This window comes from Emiliania huxleyi, assembly GCF_000372725.1.
Source record: "Emiliania huxleyi CCMP1516 unplaced genomic scaffold EMIHUscaffold_3, whole genome shotgun sequence".
Lineage (NCBI taxonomy): Eukaryota > Haptophyta > Isochrysidales > Noelaerhabdaceae > Emiliania > Emiliania huxleyi.
This window is the reverse complement of record NW_005199770.1, coordinates 527,198-549,632: the sequence shown is the minus strand read 5'-3', so window position 1 is coordinate 549,632 and position 22,435 is coordinate 527,198. Positions and strand designations below refer to the sequence as shown.

General features: G+C 66.3%; 6 protein-coding genes across 6 annotated transcripts; 1 reads left to right on the top strand and 5 right to left on the bottom strand.

Moving 5' to 3' along the window:
* Positions 1-956: 956 nt before the first annotated feature.
* EMIHUDRAFT_95411 (hypothetical protein) lies at positions 957-3,195 on the top strand (the record flags this gene model as incomplete). The annotated part of the gene is made up of 5 exons (XM_005775151.1): positions 957-1,594; positions 1,652-1,797; positions 1,952-2,117; positions 2,203-2,566; positions 2,740-3,195. 5 exons carry the CDS (start codon positions 957-959, stop codon positions 3,193-3,195), a joined length of 1,770 nt encoding a protein of 589 aa, XP_005775208.1.
* Positions 3,196-3,252: 57 nt separating this feature from the next.
* NHA2 (Na+/H+ antiporter) lies at positions 3,253-9,305 on the bottom strand. The gene is made up of 17 exons (XM_005775150.1): positions 9,219-9,305; positions 8,961-9,123; positions 8,776-8,888; positions 8,660-8,704; positions 8,512-8,568; positions 8,258-8,290; positions 7,152-7,217; positions 7,021-7,065; positions 6,645-6,773; positions 6,533-6,560; positions 6,269-6,343; positions 5,726-5,962; positions 5,257-5,379; positions 5,121-5,195; positions 4,917-4,961; positions 4,267-4,840; positions 3,253-3,332 (listed from the first exon to the last, which is right to left on the bottom strand). The coding sequence occupies exons 1-16, from the start codon at positions 9,297-9,299 to the stop codon at positions 4,431-4,433; spliced, it is 1,725 nt and encodes a 574-aa protein (XP_005775207.1). The 5' UTR covers positions 9,300-9,305; the 3' UTR covers positions 3,253-3,332; positions 4,267-4,430.
* Positions 9,306-9,578: 273 nt separating this feature from the next.
* On the bottom strand, positions 9,579-12,239 carry EMIHUDRAFT_195142 (hypothetical protein; the record flags this gene model as incomplete). The annotated part of the gene is made up of 7 exons (XM_005775149.1): positions 9,579-9,684; positions 9,754-9,992; positions 10,074-11,045; positions 11,216-11,271; positions 11,850-11,898; positions 12,038-12,101; positions 12,181-12,239. 7 exons carry the CDS (start codon positions 12,237-12,239, stop codon positions 9,579-9,581), a joined length of 1,545 nt encoding a protein of 514 aa, XP_005775206.1.
* A 1,161-nt stretch (positions 12,240-13,400) lies between these two features.
* Positions 13,401-15,627, bottom strand: EMIHUDRAFT_195141 (hypothetical protein; the record flags this gene model as incomplete). Its single annotated transcript, XM_005775148.1, has 6 exons — positions 13,401-13,627; positions 13,692-13,725; positions 13,867-13,950; positions 14,047-14,619; positions 15,232-15,333; positions 15,406-15,627. 6 exons carry the CDS (start codon positions 15,625-15,627, stop codon positions 13,401-13,403), a joined length of 1,242 nt encoding a protein of 413 aa, XP_005775205.1.
* Positions 15,628-15,763: 136 nt separating this feature from the next.
* EMIHUDRAFT_432038 (hypothetical protein) lies at positions 15,764-17,452 on the bottom strand. The gene is made up of 4 exons (XM_005775147.1): positions 16,962-17,452; positions 16,823-16,869; positions 16,677-16,757; positions 15,764-16,583 (listed from the first exon to the last, which is right to left on the bottom strand). The coding sequence occupies exons 1-4, from the start codon at positions 17,431-17,433 to the stop codon at positions 16,062-16,064; spliced, it is 1,122 nt and encodes a 373-aa protein (XP_005775204.1). The 5' UTR covers positions 17,434-17,452; the 3' UTR covers positions 15,764-16,061.
* Positions 17,453-19,703: 2,251 nt separating this feature from the next.
* EMIHUDRAFT_195138 (hypothetical protein) lies at positions 19,704-20,570 on the bottom strand (the record flags this gene model as incomplete). The annotated part of the gene is made up of 2 exons (XM_005775146.1): positions 19,704-20,082; positions 20,320-20,570. The coding sequence occupies 2 exons, from the start codon at positions 20,568-20,570 to the stop codon at positions 19,704-19,706; spliced, it is 630 nt and encodes a 209-aa protein (XP_005775203.1).
* Positions 20,571-22,435: the final 1,865 nt, after the last annotated feature.

The following is a 22,435-nucleotide window of genomic DNA, read 5'->3' as shown; positions in this document are numbered from 1 at the left end:
TGAGCAGGGATGTGCTTTGCCTTTGGTGGGGTTGTGTTTGAGCATGTGTGAAGTGGGAGTGCGTGCCGGCGGTGTCTGTGGCTGAAACGGGCGTGTGTGAGGCTGCAGAGCCGTGGTATGAGCCAGAGTGAGCTTCATCACCCAAGATAAGTGCGGTTTGGGACGGCTCAGGCTTGATACTGATGGGCCTGGGCCAGGAGAGCGACAGAGAAGGCGAGGTGGTGAGCTGGGAAGCCGCTTTGTCGGCACCTGGACGTGTCGCGATGAAGTGCCAAAAAGTACTATTGGCGGCTATTGCTCAAAACTTCGGGAGATAAGGCCTACATATTATGACTGCATCCATGCGCCTGGTGCATGAGTACTACGGGACGAGACATATCACGGTCGGTGGCACCGATGATGACCTCCGGAAAGCCCTCGCAATCGCCTCGGATGGGGTCCACCGGAGACAATCTCGAGCCCTCTCCGTGGCATCACGAGCCGGTGTGAGCTTGCAGACCCAAGGTGAGTGCGGTTTGGGACGGCTCAGACTTACTACTGATGGGCCTGGGCCAGGAGGGCGACAGAGAAGGCGAGGTGGTGAGCTGGGAGGCTGGAGCGTCCGCGTTTCAGAGATAAGGCCCTGCGTGCGCGACTTGGGCGTGGCCTGGTGGCCAAGGGAGGGGCGCTGCTCCCTGCTCGGTCGGCGACGCGCTTGAGCCAGGTGACGGAGCTGAAGGGCTCAATGCGCGCGGCGCGGACTGACGCGCCCCATTCGTCGTGGCGCTTGAGGCTGAGCTGACTAACGCGCCCCCATACCGCACCGTGCCAGACCGAGCCTGTCTTCCGTCTCGTTTCTCACGCAGCTCGCAGGCGGCCTTCCTGCTTGCGCTCGGCTCGCTGCTACCTTTGCCCCTGGCCGTTTCAAGCCTCGCCGCGCGCCGCCGGCGACACGGATCGCGCCGCCTGCGACACGGATGGTTCGGCGATGGCTGACGATGGCTGCGCTGTTCAACGGCGTCCTCACGAAGCAAGACGAGCCCATGCCGATCGCAAACCTCTCCGGCAGCCGCAGCTGCGAGGTTCGCTTCAGCGCGTGCGGCGGCGGCGGCGGCGCGACCCTTGCCTTCGAGGAGGGCATGCGCCTTGCGCTCGGCTTCGACTTTCTCCGCGCACGCGAGGCGTTTGAGCGGTGCGAATTGCTCGCGCCATCGTGCGCCATGTGCCACTGGGGTGTCGGCTGGTCACTCGGCCCCACCCTCAACCACGCCCTCAAGCCTCCACTCTCGCTCGCCGCCGCACGAGCTGCCGCCTCTCGCGCGGCAGAGCTGCTCCCGCCGCACGTGCCCGGCAACAGCACGCAGCTGCTCCCGCCCAGCGCACGCGATAGCAGCTTGCGCGACGCGGCGGCGGGCTGGTGGCTGGTGCGCGCTCTCGCGGTCCGCTACGCCGCCAACGCCACCAACGCAGCAGCGACCGTTGTCCAGCGCATCGCGTATGCCGAGGCGATGGAGGCGGCGGCGCGCGCGGAGAAATCGCACTCGCTCGTGCGCTACCTGGCGGCGGACGCGTGGATGAACGTGGCGCCGTGGGACTATTGGGCAAGCGACCGGAGGTGGGAAGGACGAGTGTCTCTGACATGCCCCTGACACGTCCCTGACACTTCCGATAGGCAGACCTGCCGGCGGGCACTAGGGCGCGGCCGCACGCGGCGCGCGCCAAAGCGCACCTGCTGGCGACGCTTGCCCTCGCACCGGGGCACCCAGGCGGCCTGGCACCTCCCTCTCCTCCGCCTCGCCTCGTCCTACTCCCTCGACGGTTCTCGGAGCGGTCTCCGTAGGCGGCCTCCATCTCCTCATCCACCTCAACGAAGCCTCCGACTCGCACGTCGCCGACGCGGCCGGCGCCGACGGCGCGGCTTGCGCGGCCTCCGCCGGACACTTCTCGGACCCTTCTCGGACTCTTCCTGCAGGTGCGGCGGACGCGTTGCGTGGGCTGTGCCCGGACGCGCCGCACTTGCTCCACATGCCGTCGCACATCGACATGCGCCGCGGTCGCTTCGAGGCGTGCGTGTCATGCAACTCGGCGGCGGCGGCGAGGCCGCTCGTCGAGCAGGTCTACCCGGAGCACAACCTCGAGTCTCTTGTCTGGCGCGCGCCCGGAGACGCGTCCGTGACACGTCCCCCGTCTGGCGGGAGAGGCGTTCCATGACGCGTCCCGTAGGTGCGCCCGGATGGCGGGAGACCGAGCCGCCGCCGTGCGTTCCGGCGACGCCGTCGCGGAGTTCGCAAGGCGTGGGCTGCTCGTGTCTGCGCACTCGGCCGACCTCAACAGCTATGAGCGATACCTCGCCGCGCCCGCGCTGACGGACGTCTACTTTCGCGACTGGGACGCGGCGCTGCACCGGCCGCCGCCCCGCGCCGGCCTGCACTACGCGCGCGCGGCGTCGCTGTTCGCTCGCGGCATGGCGCTCGCGCACACGGGTCGCAACAAGGAGGCGATCTCCGCCCTCCTCGAGCTGCAGGCCGAGTCGCGCCGCCTCACCCCGCTCGAGCACGGCAGGCTCGTCCTCCTCTCCCGCCGTCTAGTCGCGTCCATGACACGTCCCCATGACGCGTCCCATGACGCGTCCGTGACACGTCCAGGCTCGTCCTCCTCTCCGCCATCTACGTGCGCTCCCTCCGCGCGGCCGTGCTCGCGGCGCGGCGCACAACGGCGGGCCAGCTCGACGCGGCGCGGGCGGCGGTGGTTGAGCTGGAGGCGGCGGTGCGCCTCCAAGACGCGATGGGCTACGACGAGCCGCCCTCGCTCTACGCCTCGCGCCGGCCGGCGCTGGCGCTCGCCGTCCTCGAGGTGGGGGAGGACCGTGCCGGATTGCCCGCGCGAGCCGCCGCCGCCGCGATCCTCCGCGAGGAGCTGAGTCGGCTCCCGCGCTCGCCAGAGGCGCTAGGCCTCTGTGCCGAGGCGCGTTTGTCATGCTCGGCGGACGCGGACGCCGCTCTCCTCTCAGCGCTACGGAGCGCCGCTTCGCCCGAGCGCGTCGCGGTCGCGGCGATCGTTGCGGCTTTTGCGGCGGTCGCTATCCTCGCGGCCGCGATCGCTGCCCGCGCCTTGCCATTGGCATGGCGACGCCGACGGGGGGCGGGTCCGGATGGCCAGCGGGCCGGAAGCCCGCCGCACGGGCCAGGAAAGTGGGGTCAGTTGCTTATGCTTTGAGCACGCGTGAGAAACTGAGTCTGAGACGTGAGAGTGGCGCGACGCCACTGTCGAATATACGATTTTTTCCCTCATCGTTTCAATTCTCACTCGCACGTGTCTCAATACTCAAAGCCAAACATGCCCCACACATTCCCCACTGTGTGGAACGCGGGAGCGATGGGTCCCAAAAAAGGTACCAGCAGAATGGCGCGTCTCCGCCCCCTTTCCTGTACGCGTGGGTCTCACAGAACGATTGCGCATTGGACCTTCGAGGGCATCAAAGTCGGCCGCGCCCCACGGCCATCCCGCCGGCTCTCGAGTGTCGCAGCGCGACGCGCTTCACCCCTCGACTCCGCTGCGAGTCGATCGGGAGACGACGCTCGGCCACCGCCAACTCCACCCTGACGTGTCGCACATGCGCCGAGTGTCCCCCCCGAGGGTGTCCTTATATAGTATACTTGGTTGCGAGTTAAAAAAAGCCCATTCCGCGCCCGCAGCCAGCAGCAGTACACATGCCGTTCTGGTGCCCCTCGGCTGGCCAGAGGACGACTCACAATACAAAATCGGAAAGACATCACGAGGGGCCGTATAAACGGTGCCGCAGCGGCCCGGGACACTAACAATGAGTTGCCGCCATTCGCCCGGCCTCCTCCCCCTCGGGGTCGCCCGGAAAGTGGGCTTGCGCACCGGCGCCCCCCCAGCACGCCGACCCGAGGTGTACCCTCCGGCCACCTGGGAGGGGCGCTCCCTCCATTTTTGGCCCATTGGCTTCACCATGATGGATACGGAGATGGCCAGCCCTTGGTTGTGCACCTGCGACGCGAAGAGGAGGTGATCTCGGCGGACGACGGCCATGCCGAGAGCGGGCGCAGCGCGGAAGAGGGTGCGCAGCGCGTCGCGGCCGCGCACTTGGGAGCCGGGGGGGATGACCGGAGGGGGCGGGACGCCTGCATGTCCTCGAAGCTCCCAACCGCATACGCAAGCCGAGCCGCGAACGGCGGCGAGAGAGTTTGGCAGGGTCAGCGAGGACCGCGCATGGCGAAGGAACCTTTTTTAGGACCCAGCGCAAACACCGTCTCCCATCGTGCCCCCACACACGACTGACGACACCACACACCGCGCCGAGGGAACGAAGCTGTGTGTGGTGTGATAGTCCGATGTTGCCCGGCCCGTCTCTTTCTGTCCCATTCCTGCCATCTCTCGGGTGGGGCGAGACGACGCACGCCGTTCGTCGCCCCGTTCGGCGGGTGCTCTCAGGAGTGGTGCCACCTCTGCCTCTGGGGCGCGCCCTGCTTCAGCCACGCGTGCTGTTGAGCGGTGGCTGCGTACGCGGCGGGCGTGGAGTATCGGTCTTTGTCACCCTCGCCGTTGTTGCTGCTCCTACAGCTTGAATTGTGCCCCCCGCGGGCACCCCAGATGCCAGCGGCGTCGTGCCCGTCCAATGACCTCTCATCGAGGCCGCCGTCGACGACCGCAGTGGCGCTGCATGCGCTGTCCTTCCGACTCAAGCCCGCGTCGGGCGCCCCTCCGTCGTTGGCGGGGCCGACCTGGCTCGTGTTGCTCGCGTCCATTCCCGCAAGCGACGGCTTCTTGTTGTGCGGCCAGCAGGACATCTTCGAGATGCCATAGCAGACGAGCCCCATCAGGCCGGAGAGCAGAGCGCCTGTGGGGGGGGGGGGGGGACAAGCCTCGGCGGGAAGGGGGGGGGTGCGAGAAGAGAGCTGGGCAAAGAGAGGCGCCTAGCTTCGACTCGGACTGCAGCTCCTCGTGCTGGTACGCCTCGCCTGTGGACAGACACAACCGGGCACACACGGGCATCAGGCGGGGAGGAAGCGCCGCCCTTCGCCGCTCGTTGAGCTGGCGCAAAGCTGGGTCCATCCCCCTCGCCCGCCGACAGAGCGACGGTCGAAGCATCTCGGCTGCGTGTCTCGGCTATGTCTCGCCCGAGACGAACAGAGCGACGGTCAAACCGACGGATGCGACGGCCGACACCATCACCACGTCGAGCAGCGTCATGCCTACGCGGGAAGGCTCAGAGAGGGCTCCGACAAGACTCCGCGCCTCTGCCCGCCTCCCCACGTCGGGGTATGATGCCTTCGGCGAGCGGGGCGATGCGCAAGCAGCTCGCGAGGCAGACGAGAGTCGTGATTCCGAGCATCTTGCCGGCGACGAGGGCGGTGAAGACGCCGACCGTCAGCGGGCCTGCGTGTGGGGGGAGGGGAACGGCCAGCTTTGCTCGCAGCCTCGACCGAACGTGCGCGCATTCGTGTGGAGCCGTGTGTGTGTGTGTGTGTGTGTGTGTGTGTGTGTGTGTGTGTGTGTGTGGCCACGCAGCTCTGCGCTAGACGCGGCATGGTGTGGCCTCTGGAGCCAGGCGAAGGGAGGAGTTTGACGTGGAGTTTGACTAAGAGAGGGGCGTGGGGCGTGCGGCATCTAGGCGGGCGTTGTGCCGGCGGAGCCGAGCTTGACCCCCGCGTTGGCGAGCGTGAAGAAGAACATGCCGATCTCGACAGGCACCTACACCGGGGCGGCTCCGAGGACGATCCACGAAGGGCCTTCAGGGTGAAGGCGGGGTACCCCCTTCGCTCGACGGCCACCTTGAGGGCGTGCTCGAATGCGTGCAGCGGCGCGTGCGCGTGCCGCCCCATCAACTCGTCATCGTGGGAGCTGTCGCCGTCCTCGTCGCCGCACAGCAGGCAAGCAAAGCAGCCCAGCCGCCTGCGCACCGCGGCGGAGACGCGCCGCGAGTCGAGCGTGCACGTGACGCCCGCGTCGCAGAGAGTGCCTGCAGCGAGGTGCGGAGCAGGTCGAGAGGAGGGCTCGGACGAGGCTCAGAGAGCGCGTCCGCAGAGTGTGCAGCGCTGCGAGGCGGTGGGGTCGTAGCCGGGCGGCAGCTTGGCGGGGAGGAAGGGGACGATGAAGACGAGGGCGAGCGCCTGGGAGAGGGGTCCAGAGAGCGGTGAGAGAGAGAGTCCTCGAGGGGAGTCGCGTGCTGTGGGGGGGCTAGGCGCCGGGTGCGGGAAGGGTGCATCTGGGGTGATCTCGGGGCACATCTCGCGTGATCGATCGATCTCGGGCGGTCTCGCGCTACTCTGTAGCGCCGGGTGGAGTGCGCTCTTGAGGAGGGCCACCCACGCGGGGAAACCGCCCAGGACGAGGTAGGCGCCTGCGGTACGGCTCGGAGGAGAGGGTCAGGTTAGGCTCCACGTCCGCGGCAACATGTCGCGACAGCAGCAAGGTGTGGGCGCCCCACGACATGCAGCCGCAGCGGCGGAGGAGGTAGGCGAAGAGCACGCCGACCTGAGAGGCGAGGAGACACACGCGGCGTGTGGGGCGAGGGGCGGGCTGTGCAGACCGGCGCCAGGCACATCCTCGGCCGCCATCTCGCGAGATCGCGGGAGATCTCGTGAGATCTCGGGAGATCTCGGGAGATCTCGTGAGATGGCGGGAGATGGCGGGTGGCGGACCAGCGCGAGGCCCATCCACTGCGGCTGGACCGGGTGGTGCGGGTCGGGGTAGGCAATCGCGATGATGCCGAGGCCGATGGCGTCGTCGGCGACGGCGAGGAGGAGCAGGAACTCGATCGCAGGGTGCCCCTTTGGAGGGGGGGGCAACCTCGGGTCACGCCTCGCTGGCGGGGGGGTCCCCTCTGGTCCAAGGGGGGGGGGGGGAGGGGGAACCCGCCCTCTCGCGCACGCGGGCGATCCGCCCCATCTCCACACGTCCTGCGAGACTGCGAGGCACTCTGGCAGGAGAGCCACGGGGGGAGAGCGCCACGATGTGCAGAGTGCAGGGCGAGGCCCGGTGCGCGCGGGGCGGGGGGGGAGGGGGGGGGCGCAGGACCTTGGGGAAGACGGCCAGCGCGATGACCCAGGCGAGGGAGATGTCCTGCAGGGGTGCCAAGGTCCGAGCAGGGTCCGAGACGGCTCCCAGAGTGGCAGATGGCACCACGCGGGAGGGGAGGGGTGGCTCACCGTCGCGGTTGGGACGCCCCACCCATTCTTCACCTCGGGCCAGCCGAGCTTCTCGTCTCGCTTCGCCTAACGACAGCGAGGGGAGAGCGCAGTCCAGAGATGTCGCAGAGATGTCGCAGAGATGTCGCAGAGATGTCGCCGAGAGAAAAGTCTGCCTCGCTTCGCCGAAACGGCAGCACCGACGGGCCATGCCATGCCTCGGCCATGCCTCAGCTACATCTCGGCTACATCTCGGCTGCATCTCGCCGCGACGGCGTCAACGAGGGGCTTTGGCTTCGGCTTGGTCGACTTGCGGCGGCCGATCGCACCGAGCTGGCGATGGGTCGCCCCCGCCTCCGCCCCGCCCCCTCTCGCCGCCCCCTCCGCCACGCTCTCCGCCACGCTGGCTCCGCCGCCCGCCTCGCCGCCCTGCCCGCCCTCGCCTCGGAGCAACCAGCCGCCGCCTCCATGCAAGCGGCGGCCGTGGTCCATGCCTTCGGTGTGGACCGCGCCGTACCCCGCGTGGTGGAACCTGCGGAAGAGGCGGGCAGCGACAGGGCTCCTGGACGCTCGGTGGTGGCCGCGGCCCGTCTTGCTCCTACGCCTCGGCTACGTCTGGGATGTGTCTCGGCTACATCTCGGCTACGCCTCGGCTGCATCTCGGCTACATCTCGGCTACGCCTCGGCTGCATCTCGGCTACATCTCGCGCCACGTCTGCTCCCACGAGAAGTCGCGCTCGTCTTCCAGCGCGCACTGCCCGAGTGCGTTCTCGTGGAGGGAGCAGACGGCGGGCTCGGGCAGCGTCGCGTTGCCGCGCAGCTGTGTGTGCACGGGGCGGGAGGTGGGGGCGGGAGGGCGGCGGGAGGGCGGCGGAGGGGACGGGAGGCTGCGGTGGAGGAGGAGGCGAGGGCGGCGGCGAGGGCGGGGAGGGAGAGGGGGGGAGAGACCAAGTGCAGGTGCGAAGGAGCAGGGCGGAGCAGGGCGTGCGGTCGCGCGCCGCGTCGCGTTCGATGTGCAAGAGTGCGTGGCGGGCGTCGATGGCGGCGGAGGAGAAGTAGTCGTGGAAGGCGCCGCCGCCGTACAGCGTTTGCAGCGTGAGAGTGAAGACTGCGATCGGGCCGAGCACCCCGCCGACGGTGGCGATCAGCGGCGCGAGGGCCTAAAGAGGTTAGAAAGGCAGCAAGCTCGGTGGCGGGCTGGGGGACGATGTGTGTTGGGGGGGGGGGGGGGGTCTATGGAGGAGACGAGGGCAGTGGCGGCGAGGGCGGCGGCGAGGGTAGGGGCGAGGGTGGCGGCGGCAGCGAGGGCGGAGACGCGAGGGCGGGCGGAATGCGTTGCGTGTGGCGGAGAATTTGACGTGTCGGGAGTGTCTAGAGGTACCGGGTGGTCGAAGATGACGGCTTTGTTGCCGAAGGGGGCGTAGTGCGGCTCGGCCGGCTCGGCGCCTAGAGGACGGCGGTGTCCGAGCCTTCAGCGGCTGGGGGCGCAGAGGCAGCAGCGTGGCTCTGCCGGGCGTGAGAGTGCCGACAAAGTACTCGTAGGACTCGTGGTCGAGGTTAATCCAGAGCAGCGCCTGGGTTCGGGGTGCGTGGGAGGCTTGGGGGCGCGGCGGCGCGTGGGCCCGCACCGCCTCCTTCCACTCACCGCCGCGATGCCGAACAGGAGCCAGTAGTTGCCGGCGCTGCGCGCCTTCCTCCAGCCGTCCGACGCCCAACGCTTGAGCTGCACGCGGCTCACGGAGCGACTCAGCTGCCGGCCTGGAGGCGGTCGCAAGCGAGGTCGACCTCTCTCCAAGTGAGGATCCTGGGCGGGCGGAGGATAGCTTTTACCATCGGGTGGGAGAAAGGCCGGCGTCGGCGAGGCACGGGGCCCGAGCGTTTGCGCCACCTCGATGTCCGCGAAATCCTCGCCGCCGACGCTGGTCATGCTGTTCTGCCGCGAGATGCGAAATAGCTCGTCCGTCATGCTGGCGCTGCTATCCCGGCGCTTCACCTGGGAGCAACAGGCCACAGGATGCATTAGCGGGCTACGTGACGACCGCGCGGACTCGGTTGTGAACTACTGGGTGCGGCCCGGGAGTTGCGAGCCTTCGGCGGCGACGCCGGAGACGTTTTCGCGTCATATGTGCCAGACACTTTCCTGCCTGGCACCTCTGGAGCGGAAGGCATATGTGCCGGAAGTCGAGCCACAGATGGAGGTCGTCGACGTTCGCGTCAACCCAACAGTGAACAGCGCCTTGTCTCTCTGCGATTTCGGGACGGGGTTATGTGAACAGCGGCGCTTCCCTGGGACCCCTGACTGTCACTGTGCGATTTCGGGGCCCGGGGTTGTGCGTTTATGTGAACAGCGGCGTAATAAACTAATAATAGAAAATGTATACCTAAGATACCTATAAAGGGGTTGAATATTTACCCTGCACGGACGAGGCATTGACACAGAACAAACTGTTAGAGTTGTTTGGTATTGCTAAAAATCTCTCTTGACACAGCGCCCCCTGCAACGCCACGGCCACGTGCCACACGCGCGTGCATGTGAGACTTGAGAGACAAAAGACTGGTTCAAGTTTCAATCGCTCCCCCTCACAGCTCACAGCTCACGAGTCGCGCACAGTCACACACTCACCTGAAGTCAACGCGGAACCACTCCCGGTGCAGCTCCTCCTGCCGCGTGACGAAATGGCTGCTAGCGACGGAGACGCGCTGCTGCACCGCCACCACGAAGAGGGAGCGGCAGCGGGACCCAGCGGGCTCCCCGCCCTGCCTCCACTCGCCGACGTCCTGCCATGGCGGCTCATTGTCCCACCCTGCGATCATCGCGGGCGTGTGGCCGCTGCTCGTCGGCGTATGCCACCGCTCCTGGTCCTTGAAGCAGCGGACAGAGAAGGGGCAGAGGATGAGCCCCCCGCCCGGCCCGGCCCTGCCGAAGGGCACGGGCAGGCCCACCTCGTAGAATTGGGGCAGCACGTCGACGGGGCGACCACCGGGCGGTCCCACAGTCTTTGCGCCGTCGGGGTGGAACCACTGCAAGCTCTGGTGCCGTCCCTTGTCTCGGTGGTTGGTGTGGCAAGAGAGGAAGAGGCCTGGGCCCGGGCTGCCACCCGCCTCCCAGTTCATCATCGCGTCCGCCTCGTCAAAGTCCTCCTCTTCGTGCACGCGGCCCGGGTGGAGCTCCAACAAGGGTCGCCCTAACTTGCCTTCGGAGTAGGGGACAGGCTCCAGCAAGCCGAGAAACTCGTCCTTGTCCCGCTCGAGAACAGCAGCAGCCTCGGCGACAGCAGAGGCGCCCACGTCGCTTGCGTTGGAGAGGAGCGAGACGGAGCAGAAAGGCCGAGACCCGCCAAAGACGGAGAGGATGCGGAAGGGCGAGGCGTCGAGCGCGCAAGTCCAGCGGCAAGACGCCAGCGGGACGTGGATCTCGCCATTCTGCTCCAACAGGATCGCCAGCCGGCGCCGTCCGCTCGCAACATCTCGGAGCGCCGACTCTATTCCGACGACGGCGTCTCGCGCCGATCCAGTCGGTGGGCGGGCGAGTGGTCCAACCCAGTATGCGGCGGCCAACGCCGCCCACACCGGCTCGGAGTGCGCAGTGGCACGCCACAGACGACAGACTGCGGCCATGCGGCACACAATGGCCGGGTCGTCGACCGACAGCGCAATAACCTGCAGCTCGTCTGCGCCGAGTGAGGCGATCAGCTCCGCTGCGGCGGGTGGACTCGGCGAGTCGGAAGAGCGAATCTGGGCAGCGCGGAGAAAGGAGTCGCTCATCTCGTCGGTGTCGCTAGAGGCCAGGCCGCCGCTAGATTCCCGTGGCGACTTCGTGGGCAGAATCGACGCCAGGTTCGAGGGTGGGAATTCGAGGGTGGGAAGCTTCCAACTCGCAACAGCGCGTATGGTATGGTTCCTCGGCCAACCCACCTCGAGACCATACCCCCAGCCTCTTGGAAGACCTGCTTGGGGTATGGTAGGGCTAGCCTTGGGCGGTCAGGACCATACCCCCCCCCCCCCCCTTTGGACAGGAGCAAAATTGTGGCTCGTCTTGAGCGACTGCAAGCCCGCGCTCGCTACAGCAGATCGAGGCGGCGTACCGAAAAGGCTCTCTCGAGGGGCTCAGGGAGCCACGCGGGGTGCGCTATAGCAATGCCTACGCTGACGCAGCGGCGACTGCATACATGGGGGCCAGCGAGATTGAGGATGCCACCGCCGTCATCCGAGGAGCAGTGAGGACACGCCCGTGTCTATACACGGACCGCCGGAGGACAGCAGACAGAGAGTGGGGGGGAGACGTACTGGACCGGAGGACCTATTACGCCACACGCGGCCACACGAACGAGTGGGTGCGAGGACGGCTCGGCGAGGGGCTCACGGCGGGGTCGCACACGGCGGGGGTGACTGGGCCGCTGTGGAGCGATGTGGTCAGGGGAACGACGAGACACAAATGGGACAAGCGTCAGCGGATCAAGGATCAGCACGGCGAGCGTGAGATCCAATTCGCCGACGTGGATGATCACAACGTGGTGACAAAGACCGTCATGGGAGCGCGGGTGCGGCAGCAGGCGGGGGTGCCACACGGAGCGCACCACGAGAGGATCATGCGGGGAGAGGCGGGGAGAGAGACTCCGGGTGCTGCCACAAGGAGCGAACTCAGGGGCTGCCTCGTATGTAAGGCCGCGAGGGACGCGGCGAGGAGGGCGGCACTAAAGCGGGACCGCTGTGTCCGACCGTGCGGAAAGCCGCGCAGCAATGGACCGAGGAAGATGAGAACCCCCGCCTAGAGCGACAATGGCGCACGTGCTTAGCGGCGCCTGCCTGGGGAATAGGGAGCAGGCCAGGTGGTTCCTCAGGGTAGCGCGAGCGCAGACGGGGACGGCGATCAGCAAAGTTCGACAGCAAAGTAGCACAGGCGGCACCCAACTCCAAGGATACGCTGAAGACGCTGAGAATAGCGCATATCGCTGCGCTGAAGGGCTCACGCTATAGGGTGCTGGATGAGGACGGGTATGATGCACTAGCCCCAGCCGTCGGGGGGGTGTTGCCAGCACTGGTAGATGACCTCTCGAAGAAGAGCCGAAGGGACCTTGGCGCCGGGGTCACGAGGAACTTGCAAGTCATGGCCGAGGCGGCGACGGGAGCGGTGCAGAGGTGGATCCAGCTCAATGATGAGGCTACGGCGCGCATAGGATTCCTAATGAAGAGAGAGGAACACATCGAGTGGCTGAGGAAGCTCTTCGCTGGGTGGAAGGAGGCCCGGCCGGCCTTGAGGGAGTCGCGGAGGAGGAGGGATAACGGAGGTAACGTGCAGACAGCGAGACAGGCCAGCAGCCAGTGGGACGAACGAGGGACGCGACGGCGGCTCAAGCGGGAGGGAGCGGAGACCGTGGGCAGCGAGCGAAGTGGGTGAGACTGATGATGCTCCTTCGACTTAGGGAGCGGTTCAGCTGCTGGGCGGGCTTCAGGGTGGTGCTCACGCGAAAAGGAATCGACGCGATGTACGAGCATACAAGAAGAGGAGAGACACCAGTGATGACGAGGAGAGACACCAGTGATGACGAAACAGAAGCTAGCGCAGACGAGAGCAGGGCAGACCCGGGGACGGCGGAGTCGGAGCAGACGGCATCGGCCGCCGAGGGGATGTTGGGAAGAGGCACGAGGAGGGCGGCGACCTCAACCGACTATGGAGGACCCGTCGCCAGACGACGCAGGGCAGACGACGGGGAGGCGGAGCAGTCGCGCAGGGCGAGACGAGGGAGGGAGCAGGACGTTGCGGAGATCAGCAGGAGGATGTACGAAGAGATTAAGAGTTAGCAGGGACCCGAGAGGGGCCATGTCGTGTGGAAGACGGTTAGTGCTAGTCCACCCCCCGTCGGGGGAGGACCCGACCCGCCCGGCTAGTCGCCGACCACACACCCACAAAGAACCCTGCACAAAGATCGCACGGGCGGGGACCTGTTCTTTTTTACCCATCTCACAGTCCGTTTTTTAGTTATTTATTCATGCCAATACGGAATCCGCACTACTCGGGTCCCCACCCGCATGACCATGAGTCGAGTCCCTGAGCGTGCAGCCGCCGGCGGCACCGCCCCGCCTGGGTCGCCGCAGTTTGTGCGGCGCCGGACGCAGGTTCCTCCTCTGGCAGTCTCTGTGTAGCCTCCTCCTGTGCACCGATGCAAACCTGCCGAGGGTGCGCCAAACGCCCCTGCTCTAAGCCTCCGCCCGCTACCGACCCCGCCATGCTTCCTCCCTTCGCCGCGCCGCCCAGCCGCAGAGGCAGCCTCACAGCAGAGGCAGGAGGAGGTCGCGTGCGGAGATTATCCCGAGCAGCCTCCCCCGGTCGATGACTGGAAGGTGGCGCATGTTGTGCGCGAAAAAGAGGTCGACGATGTCCCCGACGGAGGCGTTGATCGACACGTGCAGCACCCCCTCGAGCGGCGCCATGATGGACGCCACGCTGCGGCCCGACCCTGGCGCCGCCCTCCGTTCCACCAGCGAGAGGCCAGAGCCTACAGGAAGGTGCCGAGAAGGTTCCGGGGAGGCTCCTCGCCTCGCGCTGCGAGAGGACGGCACCCGGCGGCTCAGCGCAGTACGACAGGAATGAGCGCTCGCTGACGAGGCCCACCACACGCCGCTGCACGCCGCTGACCTCGCCGCCGCCCCCGCCGCCTCCGCCTCCTCCGCCTCCTCCTCCTCCGCCCTCGCCGCCGTCGTCCGTCGCGACTAAGAAGGTGAGCTGGTGGCGCACCATCTGCTGCGCCGCCTCCTCGACGCTCGCCGCGCTCGACACCGTGTGCTGCGCGGCGGAGTGCAGCAAGTAGCCCTCGAGCTGCTGCCGCCAGTCCGAAGGCGGCACCTGCCATCCCCTCGAACGGGTTAGGGCTAGGGCTAAGGGTTAGGGTTAGGGTTAGCAGTCCCAAGGCGGCACCTGCCACCCCTCGAAGGGGACCCCGGGCGGCGGCCATGCCAGCTTGCGCTTCCGCTTGTGGCCGAGCACGTCGGCTGCCGTCTTGCCGCGCCACGCGTCGAGCCCGCGCGCGCCGAACACGACCTCGACCGCGTCTCGCACGTCCAGGATGGAGTGGATCCGGCCGTAGTAGTCGACGACCGGGAGGTGCCTCCAGATCCCACGCCGCACCAGCGAGACGGCGTGCTCGAGCGTGTCGTCGAGCCGAACTGTCAGCGCGCGATCTGCTGGCGTCATCCACTCCACCACCGCCGGTTTGCTCGGCAGCGGCTTCGAGACGCGGTACGCACGCGGGGACGAGGTGCGGCCAGACAGGTCGCCCGCCTGCGTGGCGTACCGCAGCAAGTCGCGCTCCGTCACCATGCCGAGGAGCGACTCATCCGAGCGCAGAATGAGAGAGAAGGACAGCCGCTCGCTGAGGAGATGATGGGCCGCCGCGCCGACCGAGGCGCTGGCCGGCAGCACATGACGAGAGCTGCTCCCGCCGACGCTCTTCAAGCGGTGCAATGTTGGCGCCAGGTCACCGATGGTCTTCTGGCTGGTGCTGAGGTTCGTACTGAGGCGGCGTTGTGAGGCGACGTGAGCCAACCTCCAGGGCCGGGACGAACTCCAGGGCCATGCAGACCTCCAGGGCTGGGCCTTCATTTCCGTCAAAAGGAAGAAAAAAATCCTTGCGGCCAAAGGAGGTGGTTTGAGCGTTGCCCATTTTCTTCTTATTTCCCGCTCAACAGCGGTCCCACGTACGTGCGGGCGAGTCAGTGTTCCCCTCCACCGCCGCGCGGTCACGCCGCGCCCACCCATATGCGCTCGCGAGCTGGTGCTGCTGCCGCTGCTGCTGCTGCTCCAGCGGCGTGCCCGTGGGCATGCCCGCGGGCGTCGTCCGTGCTGAGGTGTCGGCAGAGGTCGAGGAGGTGAGGGAGGCGGCCTCGTGCAGCCGCAACCTGCGCGGGGAGAAAGTGGGGGTGGGTCAGAGCGGGTGTGTGTGTGGGGGGTCAGAGAGGCTGTGCGCCTCGTGTCCCAGTCGATCGGCGAGGCCGCTGAGAGGTCGATGGCGCACGACTGGCATGAGCTGCCCGCCTGGTGGTGGGAAACAAACGGCGCTCAGGGCGGTGGGGCGCTCAATCGGTGTGCGGCGGAGCGCGGCACCGCGCGTGCGACGCTCCCGTGCTCCCACGACATGCCGCTAGCGTCTTCCACCCGCACGGTGGCGCGCGCGTCGGGCGGCTGCGCCGCCGCACTGCCCCGAGGCTGCGGAAGCGAAGCCGGACTCTGTTGTCGTCTCGCGCCGTTCGGTGAGCGGGCGCCCCGTCCGCTCCCGACGCGCGGCGCAGGCTGCGGTGCGGCCTCAGCCAGGAAGACAGGCGGCGGCGGAGAGTGGCCCGACCCAAGTTGCGCCGAGTTGGCCCAAGCGAGGAACGCCTCCTCTGTGTCAAACTGCGGCACCTCCTCGCCAGGGAAGAGCGCGTCCCAGCTGCGCCGCGCCGTCTCGATGAGCGCGGCGGTGGGGACACAGAAGGACGGCTCCTCCGTGATGGGCAGCATCGCCGTCGAGATGGTGGTCCTCCGTTCTGGGCGGCCCACAAGAGGTGCGAGAAAAGAAGAAAACAAAAACCTCCCGCCTCATCGTGTGTGGTGGCGGCCTCCCGTCCTCCCATCCCTCTTTTGCGTGCACGTTTTCTTTTTTCTTCTCTCGCTCGGGCGAGGCTCGGCTGTGCCGCCTCGCTGCGAGTCGCACATGCTGAGTCATGCTCATGGCCCTTCGCAGTCACTGTGTGCAGTGTAGCGCGCACCACCACCTCTCCCGCCTCCTCCCCCCCCCCTGCTCCCCCCCTGCGACACATGGACATGCGAGACTACTGGTACATCCGCACTTGTACGGGAGTATAGGAGACCCCGCGCGGGCAGCAGGCTCGCCCAGAGTCTTACCGAACTCGCCTGACACCGGCATGGGGTGCGACTGGTCGCCGCGCGGATCCTCAGTCCTGCTTGGTCTTGGAGAGGACGAGGTAGCAGGTCCACGCCGTGAAGAGGTGGGGCACGGAGCCGAAGGCGGCGCCGAAGGCGGTGGTGGTAGGCTGCACCTGCCAGAAGAAGACGACGAGCGAGAGGAAGTAGTGGTGGGCGGCGAACATCTTTGCGCTCGTGCAGCCGGCCATCTCGTCGTACGAGGTCATCGCGGAGAAGATTGCGAGCATGCCGGTCATGAGCAGGGTCGAGCCGCCGTGCGTGTACGACTCGTCGACGTGTGCGAGGCCGACGTACGGGAGCGAGATGCCGACGGTCTCGAGGGCGAAGTAGGGCACGAAGAAGAAGAAGACGATGAGGCCGTGGAGCACGATCGGCCCCGCCTGCATCGCCTCCTCGAGCGGCTTCGGGAAGTCCGCCCAGCCGACCTCGTACCACGCGCCCATCGACGTGACGGCGTACAGCGCGACCATCGGCGCCGGCGGGCCCGACTTGTTGACGAGGATGTGCTTGAGGAGCAGGGCGCAGCCCATCTGGGAGGAGGGAGGCGGGCCGGAGCCGCGCGTTAAGTACTGGGGCCTGCAGGCGAGCTCCGGAGGGGAGGGGAGGGGAGGTGGGGAGGTCACCTGGCAAGAGTACGCGAGGCCGTACGCCTTCGACGGAGAGGCGACGGTGACGGCCGCACACAGGAAGTAGAGCGCAACCACCTGCGCACGGCATGCACGCGTGAGCGGCGGGTCCATAGGGCTGGCGGGATGGGGGAGGGCAGCGCCTCAAACTCGAACGTGCCGATCTCCGCCGCGGGCGAGCCTGCCTCGACTGCGCGGAGGGGGAGGCGGAGTGGGCCGAGCCGAGCGAGGCGCACGCGAGGCAGGCGCGTGAGGGAGGCGGCGGCGCGAGGAGAGGCTCACCCGCCGGGAAGCTGTCTGTGATCACCGTGAGTGGGTCGAGGAGGAAGGTCGCGGCGTTCACGACGCAGAAGCCGATGTACGCGCGCCTGCCCCACGCGGCCGGCGCGAGGAGGATCAGGGCGACGGTCAGCGCGACCATCGCCATCACCGGCGGCGGCGGCATGAGGTCATCGACGAGGATGTGCTTTCCCATCGTCCCGATGAGCATCGCCATGCTCGCCAGCAGAGCGCTCTTGCCCTCGAGCAGTAGGTGCATCGCGTAGAATAGCGCCGAACCGCAGATCACCTGCAGATAGACCTTGCCCACCGTAAACTCGAGCGCCTCGGTGCACGTCTTGCCGCCGCCGAAGCCCGTTTTGCATGTCTCCGTCGCGATGCCTTTCCAGACCTCGGGCAGCATCTCAGCTGACATGAGCCCGAAGGGTAGTACGCCGACAGTGTTGTAAAGGATGGACCCATACTTGGCTTGCATGGTGCAGAGAGCACTCAAGTGGCCCAGCTCAAGCTCCGATGAATTGTTCGCTGTGAATGCGATCTGTGAATGCTCGTCCGGCCCTCAGCAGAGAGCGCGCGGCACATCGCTTTACCAAAGTCCTCGACGAGTCTTGGACTTGCAGGTCTGAGCTATGAGCCTATTGACCTACTAATGTACATGATGATGATGATGATCATCCTGTGAGCTTGTCCTGTGTTCAGCCTGTGAGGGTTCGGCCCGCAGGCAGATTTCGTGTACCGAGGCGGTGCGGGGTCTGTGTAACCATATCGCGGTCGGTGGCGAATCAGTAATGAATCGCGATAGTACAAACAAAGTACACACTGCTGGGCGCGGGCTCTCCGTAACGTGCGACATTGTGTGTATCCTGCAGCTGCAATATGAACAAACAGACAAACAGCCAGGCGCCTCGTCAGCAGACGTTATCGTCCTCATCCACCGCTTCGCACCCCCATCGCTCCTGCAGCTCCGCCTCCTCCTCGTTCATTGCGGCAATGTCGAGGTGGAGAGGGTACGCGCGGTTGAAGGTGCGCATCACCAAGGAAGTGAGGCCGCCGAGGAAGTGGTCCTCGATGCAGTCCGGGAGCGGCAGCGCCGCGCCGCCCAGCGCCACCTCAATGTCCCAAGAGACCTTTGGCGGATCCTCCTTGGTGAAGGCGAGGTCGAACTTCGAGTCGAAGACATCCCACCAGGCAAGCGCGCGCGCCTCCAGCTTGAAGTTCTTCAGCTCAAAGGTGCCGAGGGAGGGATAGCCGTTGTGTCCGCGGACGAAGAAGACGAAGCGCGAGTCGTTCTGCACCTTTGCAACGCTGGTGAAGTCGCCGAGGCCCGAGTCGAGGTTGAAGAGCGGCTCCGGCGAGTCGAAGCGAAGCGCGATGTCGATGTCGACGTCGAGCGAGATCACATTCTCCGGATCGTCGCGCATCGCGCGGGGCATGAAGTCGGCCGGGTACTTAAAGTCGAGCATCGACTTGGCGCGGCGCGGGATGGCCTTTTGAAGCGCGTGCGCCAACGGGGGCCAGTACGTCTGAGCGAGGTAGCGGTCTGCGCAGTCCGTGACGAGATCCACGTCGGCGTTCGCCACCTGCTGCTCCCGGTACGCCTTCTTCGAGACGCCCTTCTCGCGCTTGACGAGCCTCGTGTCGACGCGGCACGTCGTGCGCTTGATCAAGCCGCGCGGCTGCACCGGCGTCGAGTCAAAGGGGCATACCTGCGGCGAGCCCAAGCATCTCGCAACCCCCGACGTGAGCGCGTCCAAGCCAAGGAAGACCCGCTCGTACCGTGCCTCGCCACCCGCTGGGCCCTCGACGCGGCGCCACAGGCGATCGGCGTCATCAGCGCGGAGAATCTCGAGCGTGTAGTTCTGCGCGGGCCCCTCTTCCCCCAGCGGGAGGCCAGTCCCGGCATTGTGGAGCGCGGCCAGCTGGTTCTGCACTTGCCTCCGCGTCGGCGTCATGAATCGTGGCAGCACCGTCTTGAGAGCAAAGTTCACGAGCTTGGCGCCAGAGCGCAGCAGCCCAATCAGCGCCCGCTTCCGAGCCCGCGCTACCACCGAGGTGCCGGGCCCGGAGAGGTAGAGGATGAGCTTGCCCAGCGCCTGCCCCCCTGCCGGCCCCATGTTCTGCAGCATCGCGGCCACCCTCTTCAGGGCCTTTTCAGAGCCCGCCGCCTTGTCGAGAATGCTGAGCCAGACGGCGAGAGATGTTCGCCGCCATGACGCTGAACCTTTGTCGCCGCGGCCTTCGCCTTGTCCCCCGCCTTGCTTCCCGCCCCGGCCTTTGCCTTCTTCGTCTTGGCGACCGAGTGGACCTTGTCGACGTCAATCTCGAGCGTTGCCAACAGGGGGTCGGCCAGCGGCGGTGCGGCATCGACGTTGATCGTCGGCAACAAGGGGTCGGCCAGCTCCATCTTGGCGGCAACCATCTCGCTGGGCATGTGCTGAGAGCTGAGTGTTCGTTCGCCGCGTCGTGCGTCCTTTCGGGCTCTTCAGACTTGCCACGTCGTCGTGACGAGTAAAGTATTTGGATAATTTCACGCCCCGGCGGGGGTGATATTCGATGGGCACCCCGTGCCGCGCAGAGGGGGCGTGTATCTCCCGCGATGTGTCGCGGACAAACCCAAGTAGACGCAGGAGGCGTGTGCGGCAAGATTTTAAATGTTATTGCTAAAAGCTCTCTCTCTGTCTCTCTTCTCGCGCCGCGCCTTGGCTCGGCGTGCGGAGTCACCCTCGCGACGCGGCGCTGAGCGACTCATTGCAAGGTTGCGGGCGCGGCGCATCGCCTCCCGCTCGTCGGTCTTGTCCAGAGCATGCCATTTTCCGCCCGTGCGGCCTCGAGCTCCGGGCCCTCGAGGCAGCCAGCAATGCGCCGTGGCGGCAGACTGGGGAAGACGTGCATTCGGCCGCGGCCTGGTTCCCCAGGCATGATGGGGACGGTCCGGTCCTTTCGGCACGTGCCGTTGCAACGCCGGGAAAACTCCAGAGGCGGTGGGGCCGGAAAATTGGAGTCCACTCCCCGCTTGCGGAGCCTGCGGAGGTGGCGGGTTCTTTCCTCCTCATCCATCTCGTCCATCTCCAGATTGTCTGGCGTCTGAACCTTCTGAGAGGCGAGCGCGAGCCCGTTGTTCAGCCTGCACGCGTGCACCCCGATGGGCCCCGCGCATGTCAACATAAAAACACGCGGGCGGAGAGAAGGGCCGGGTGACGGTTGGGGAGGACGTTTTGAGAGATAAACCCGGTCTTTTGTACTGAGAACTCGTACGCTCGGGCCCACGCGTAGTGGCGCTGGCTGTCGGTTCAGACCGGCTTCCTCATTCCGAGACACGGCAGCGGTGGGCTGGGGTGGGAGAGGGAGGGGGGCGGCGCACATCCGCGCGTGGTGGCGGGTTCTTCCCTCCTCATCCATCTCGTCCATCTCCAGTTGTCCTCCGCCGAGCTGCATCGCGGAGCCATCGCGGGTAGCCAGCGGCGGCGAACCGAGCAGCATGGGCGGCGTGTCATTCTGCAGTCGATCGCCGCCGAGGTCGCGGTCGCGGGCGGCGCCGTCGCGGATCGCCAGAGGCGGCGGGCCGGCGGGAGAGGGCGGTGGCGCGAGCGGTGATGCTGATGATGTGGCCATTGGCCGGCCGCCGCCGCGTCCTCTTTGCGAGCGCTCTCGGCTTCCGTCCCTTTTTACGCTTGTCCCCCCCCTTGCTCGTGTGTCTGAGCTCTCACCGGGTCGGACCGGTCAGTGTCACCCGTCTACTTGGGTTTGTTCAGGTGGTCTCTCCCTTGAGCCATCGAGTCTTGCACAAAAGGCGCGTCGTGCGCAATCTTGTTCCTGATTTGTGCCAGGTTTAGCTTCGCTCCTTTGCGATCGATCTCAGTCAAGCAAGCGAAAAGTGGGAGGCTGACAAAGTGCTGAGCCCTGGCTGGTCTGACAGCCTGACAGCAAACCCCGGACAGCGCCTGACAGTGCCCGACAGCCTGACAGCGCTGACAGCACTTTCTCCGACAGTCTGACAGCACGTATCTGACAGCCTGACAGCAGAGTCTGACGGTCGAGGTGCTCCGTCGCTGTCAGGCCCTAACGTGACAGCCTGACAGCTGCCCGACCAGCCGCAGCCCGACAGCACACAGTGGCCTGACAGCAGCGCTGACAGCCCGACAGCAGCACAGACCGTACACAGTCAGACCCCGTAGAGCCTCTTTCTTGTGCCCCATGAGGGTATAACAAAACTATTACATGCAAAGACGTAGTCATGGGATGGTCATGGGTCTCTCTCTCAACCCTCCCGTCCGCGTCCCACACCTCTGCGCGTCTGCGGGGACCCCTCTCTAGCACCGGCGGCTGTGCTACTACAAATGGAGCTACCAGCTAGCCTTCTGGGGCCCTACAGTCATATGCCTACGGCGTCTGGGTGGGGGTGGCCGCCGCCGTCTTTGCCGCCGCCGCCGCCTGCGCCTGCGCCGCCATATGCGCGCTCCCCAGGCGGCCGCCGCCGCCGGCGTGATCACGCCGTGTAGGAGGAGAGGCTGAGAGTATGTGTAGTAGAGTCCTGCTGGTCTCCTCTTGATAGCGCCATAAGTGTGGCTGGTGTGTGTCAGAGCCTGACAGCACCCCGACAGCACCACCTGACAGCACCTGACAGCAACAGCCCAACGTCTGACAGCAGCAGCAGCCTGACAGCTCTGACAGCTCCGACAGCGTCTGACAGCAACACCCGACAGCTCCGACAGCACCCGACAGCTACAGAGCACCTCGACTGTCAGACACGCACCCGACAGCACCTGACAGCACTGACAGCACCTGACAGCTGGTCTGACAGAGGCACCTGACAATGCCTGACAGCTGCGCCCGACAGCCCGACAGATCACCTGACAGCACCTGACAGCCTGACAGCCAGGGCTCAGACAAAGTGGCCTGCCTGGGTCGCGGGCTCGCGGGCGGTGCGGCGGGCGGAGCAGCTTGCGTTGGCTTGAGGTGCTTGTTTTCGAAAGGTCGCTTACCGCTAGCCGCTTGAGGTCGGTGCGGCGGGCGGAGCAGCCTTTTAATATTGCTCTCTCTGCCACTGCGCACTGGTGGTGGCCCTCGTTCGTGCCGGTGCCGCGTTCGAGTGCCGCGTCTCCTTTTCTTCAGCCGAGGGCTTTGATATTCGTTGGTGTGGCTTTTACCTTTTGACATAATCACACAAACTCACAAACGACAACCATCCCCTGCAGAAAGAAAGAAAGAAAACAGACAGCCCGAACCCAGCCAAATGGGAGGACCATCGTGAGCATAATAACTACCTGCATCAAGGGACGTACAGACCCGGTGTGATCTTCAGAAGCGGGATCATGGGTCCAGCCTTGCGCCGGATCGGTGAGCAGATGATCGAGTACACATACATGCCGATGCTCGAGTCGTCCTCCGCCGGGCCGCTGCGCTGGAGCGGAAGAACTGTTGCTACCCGCACGACGGCGGGAGCAACTAGTTGACGTGCACTGCACTCCTGGGTGCAG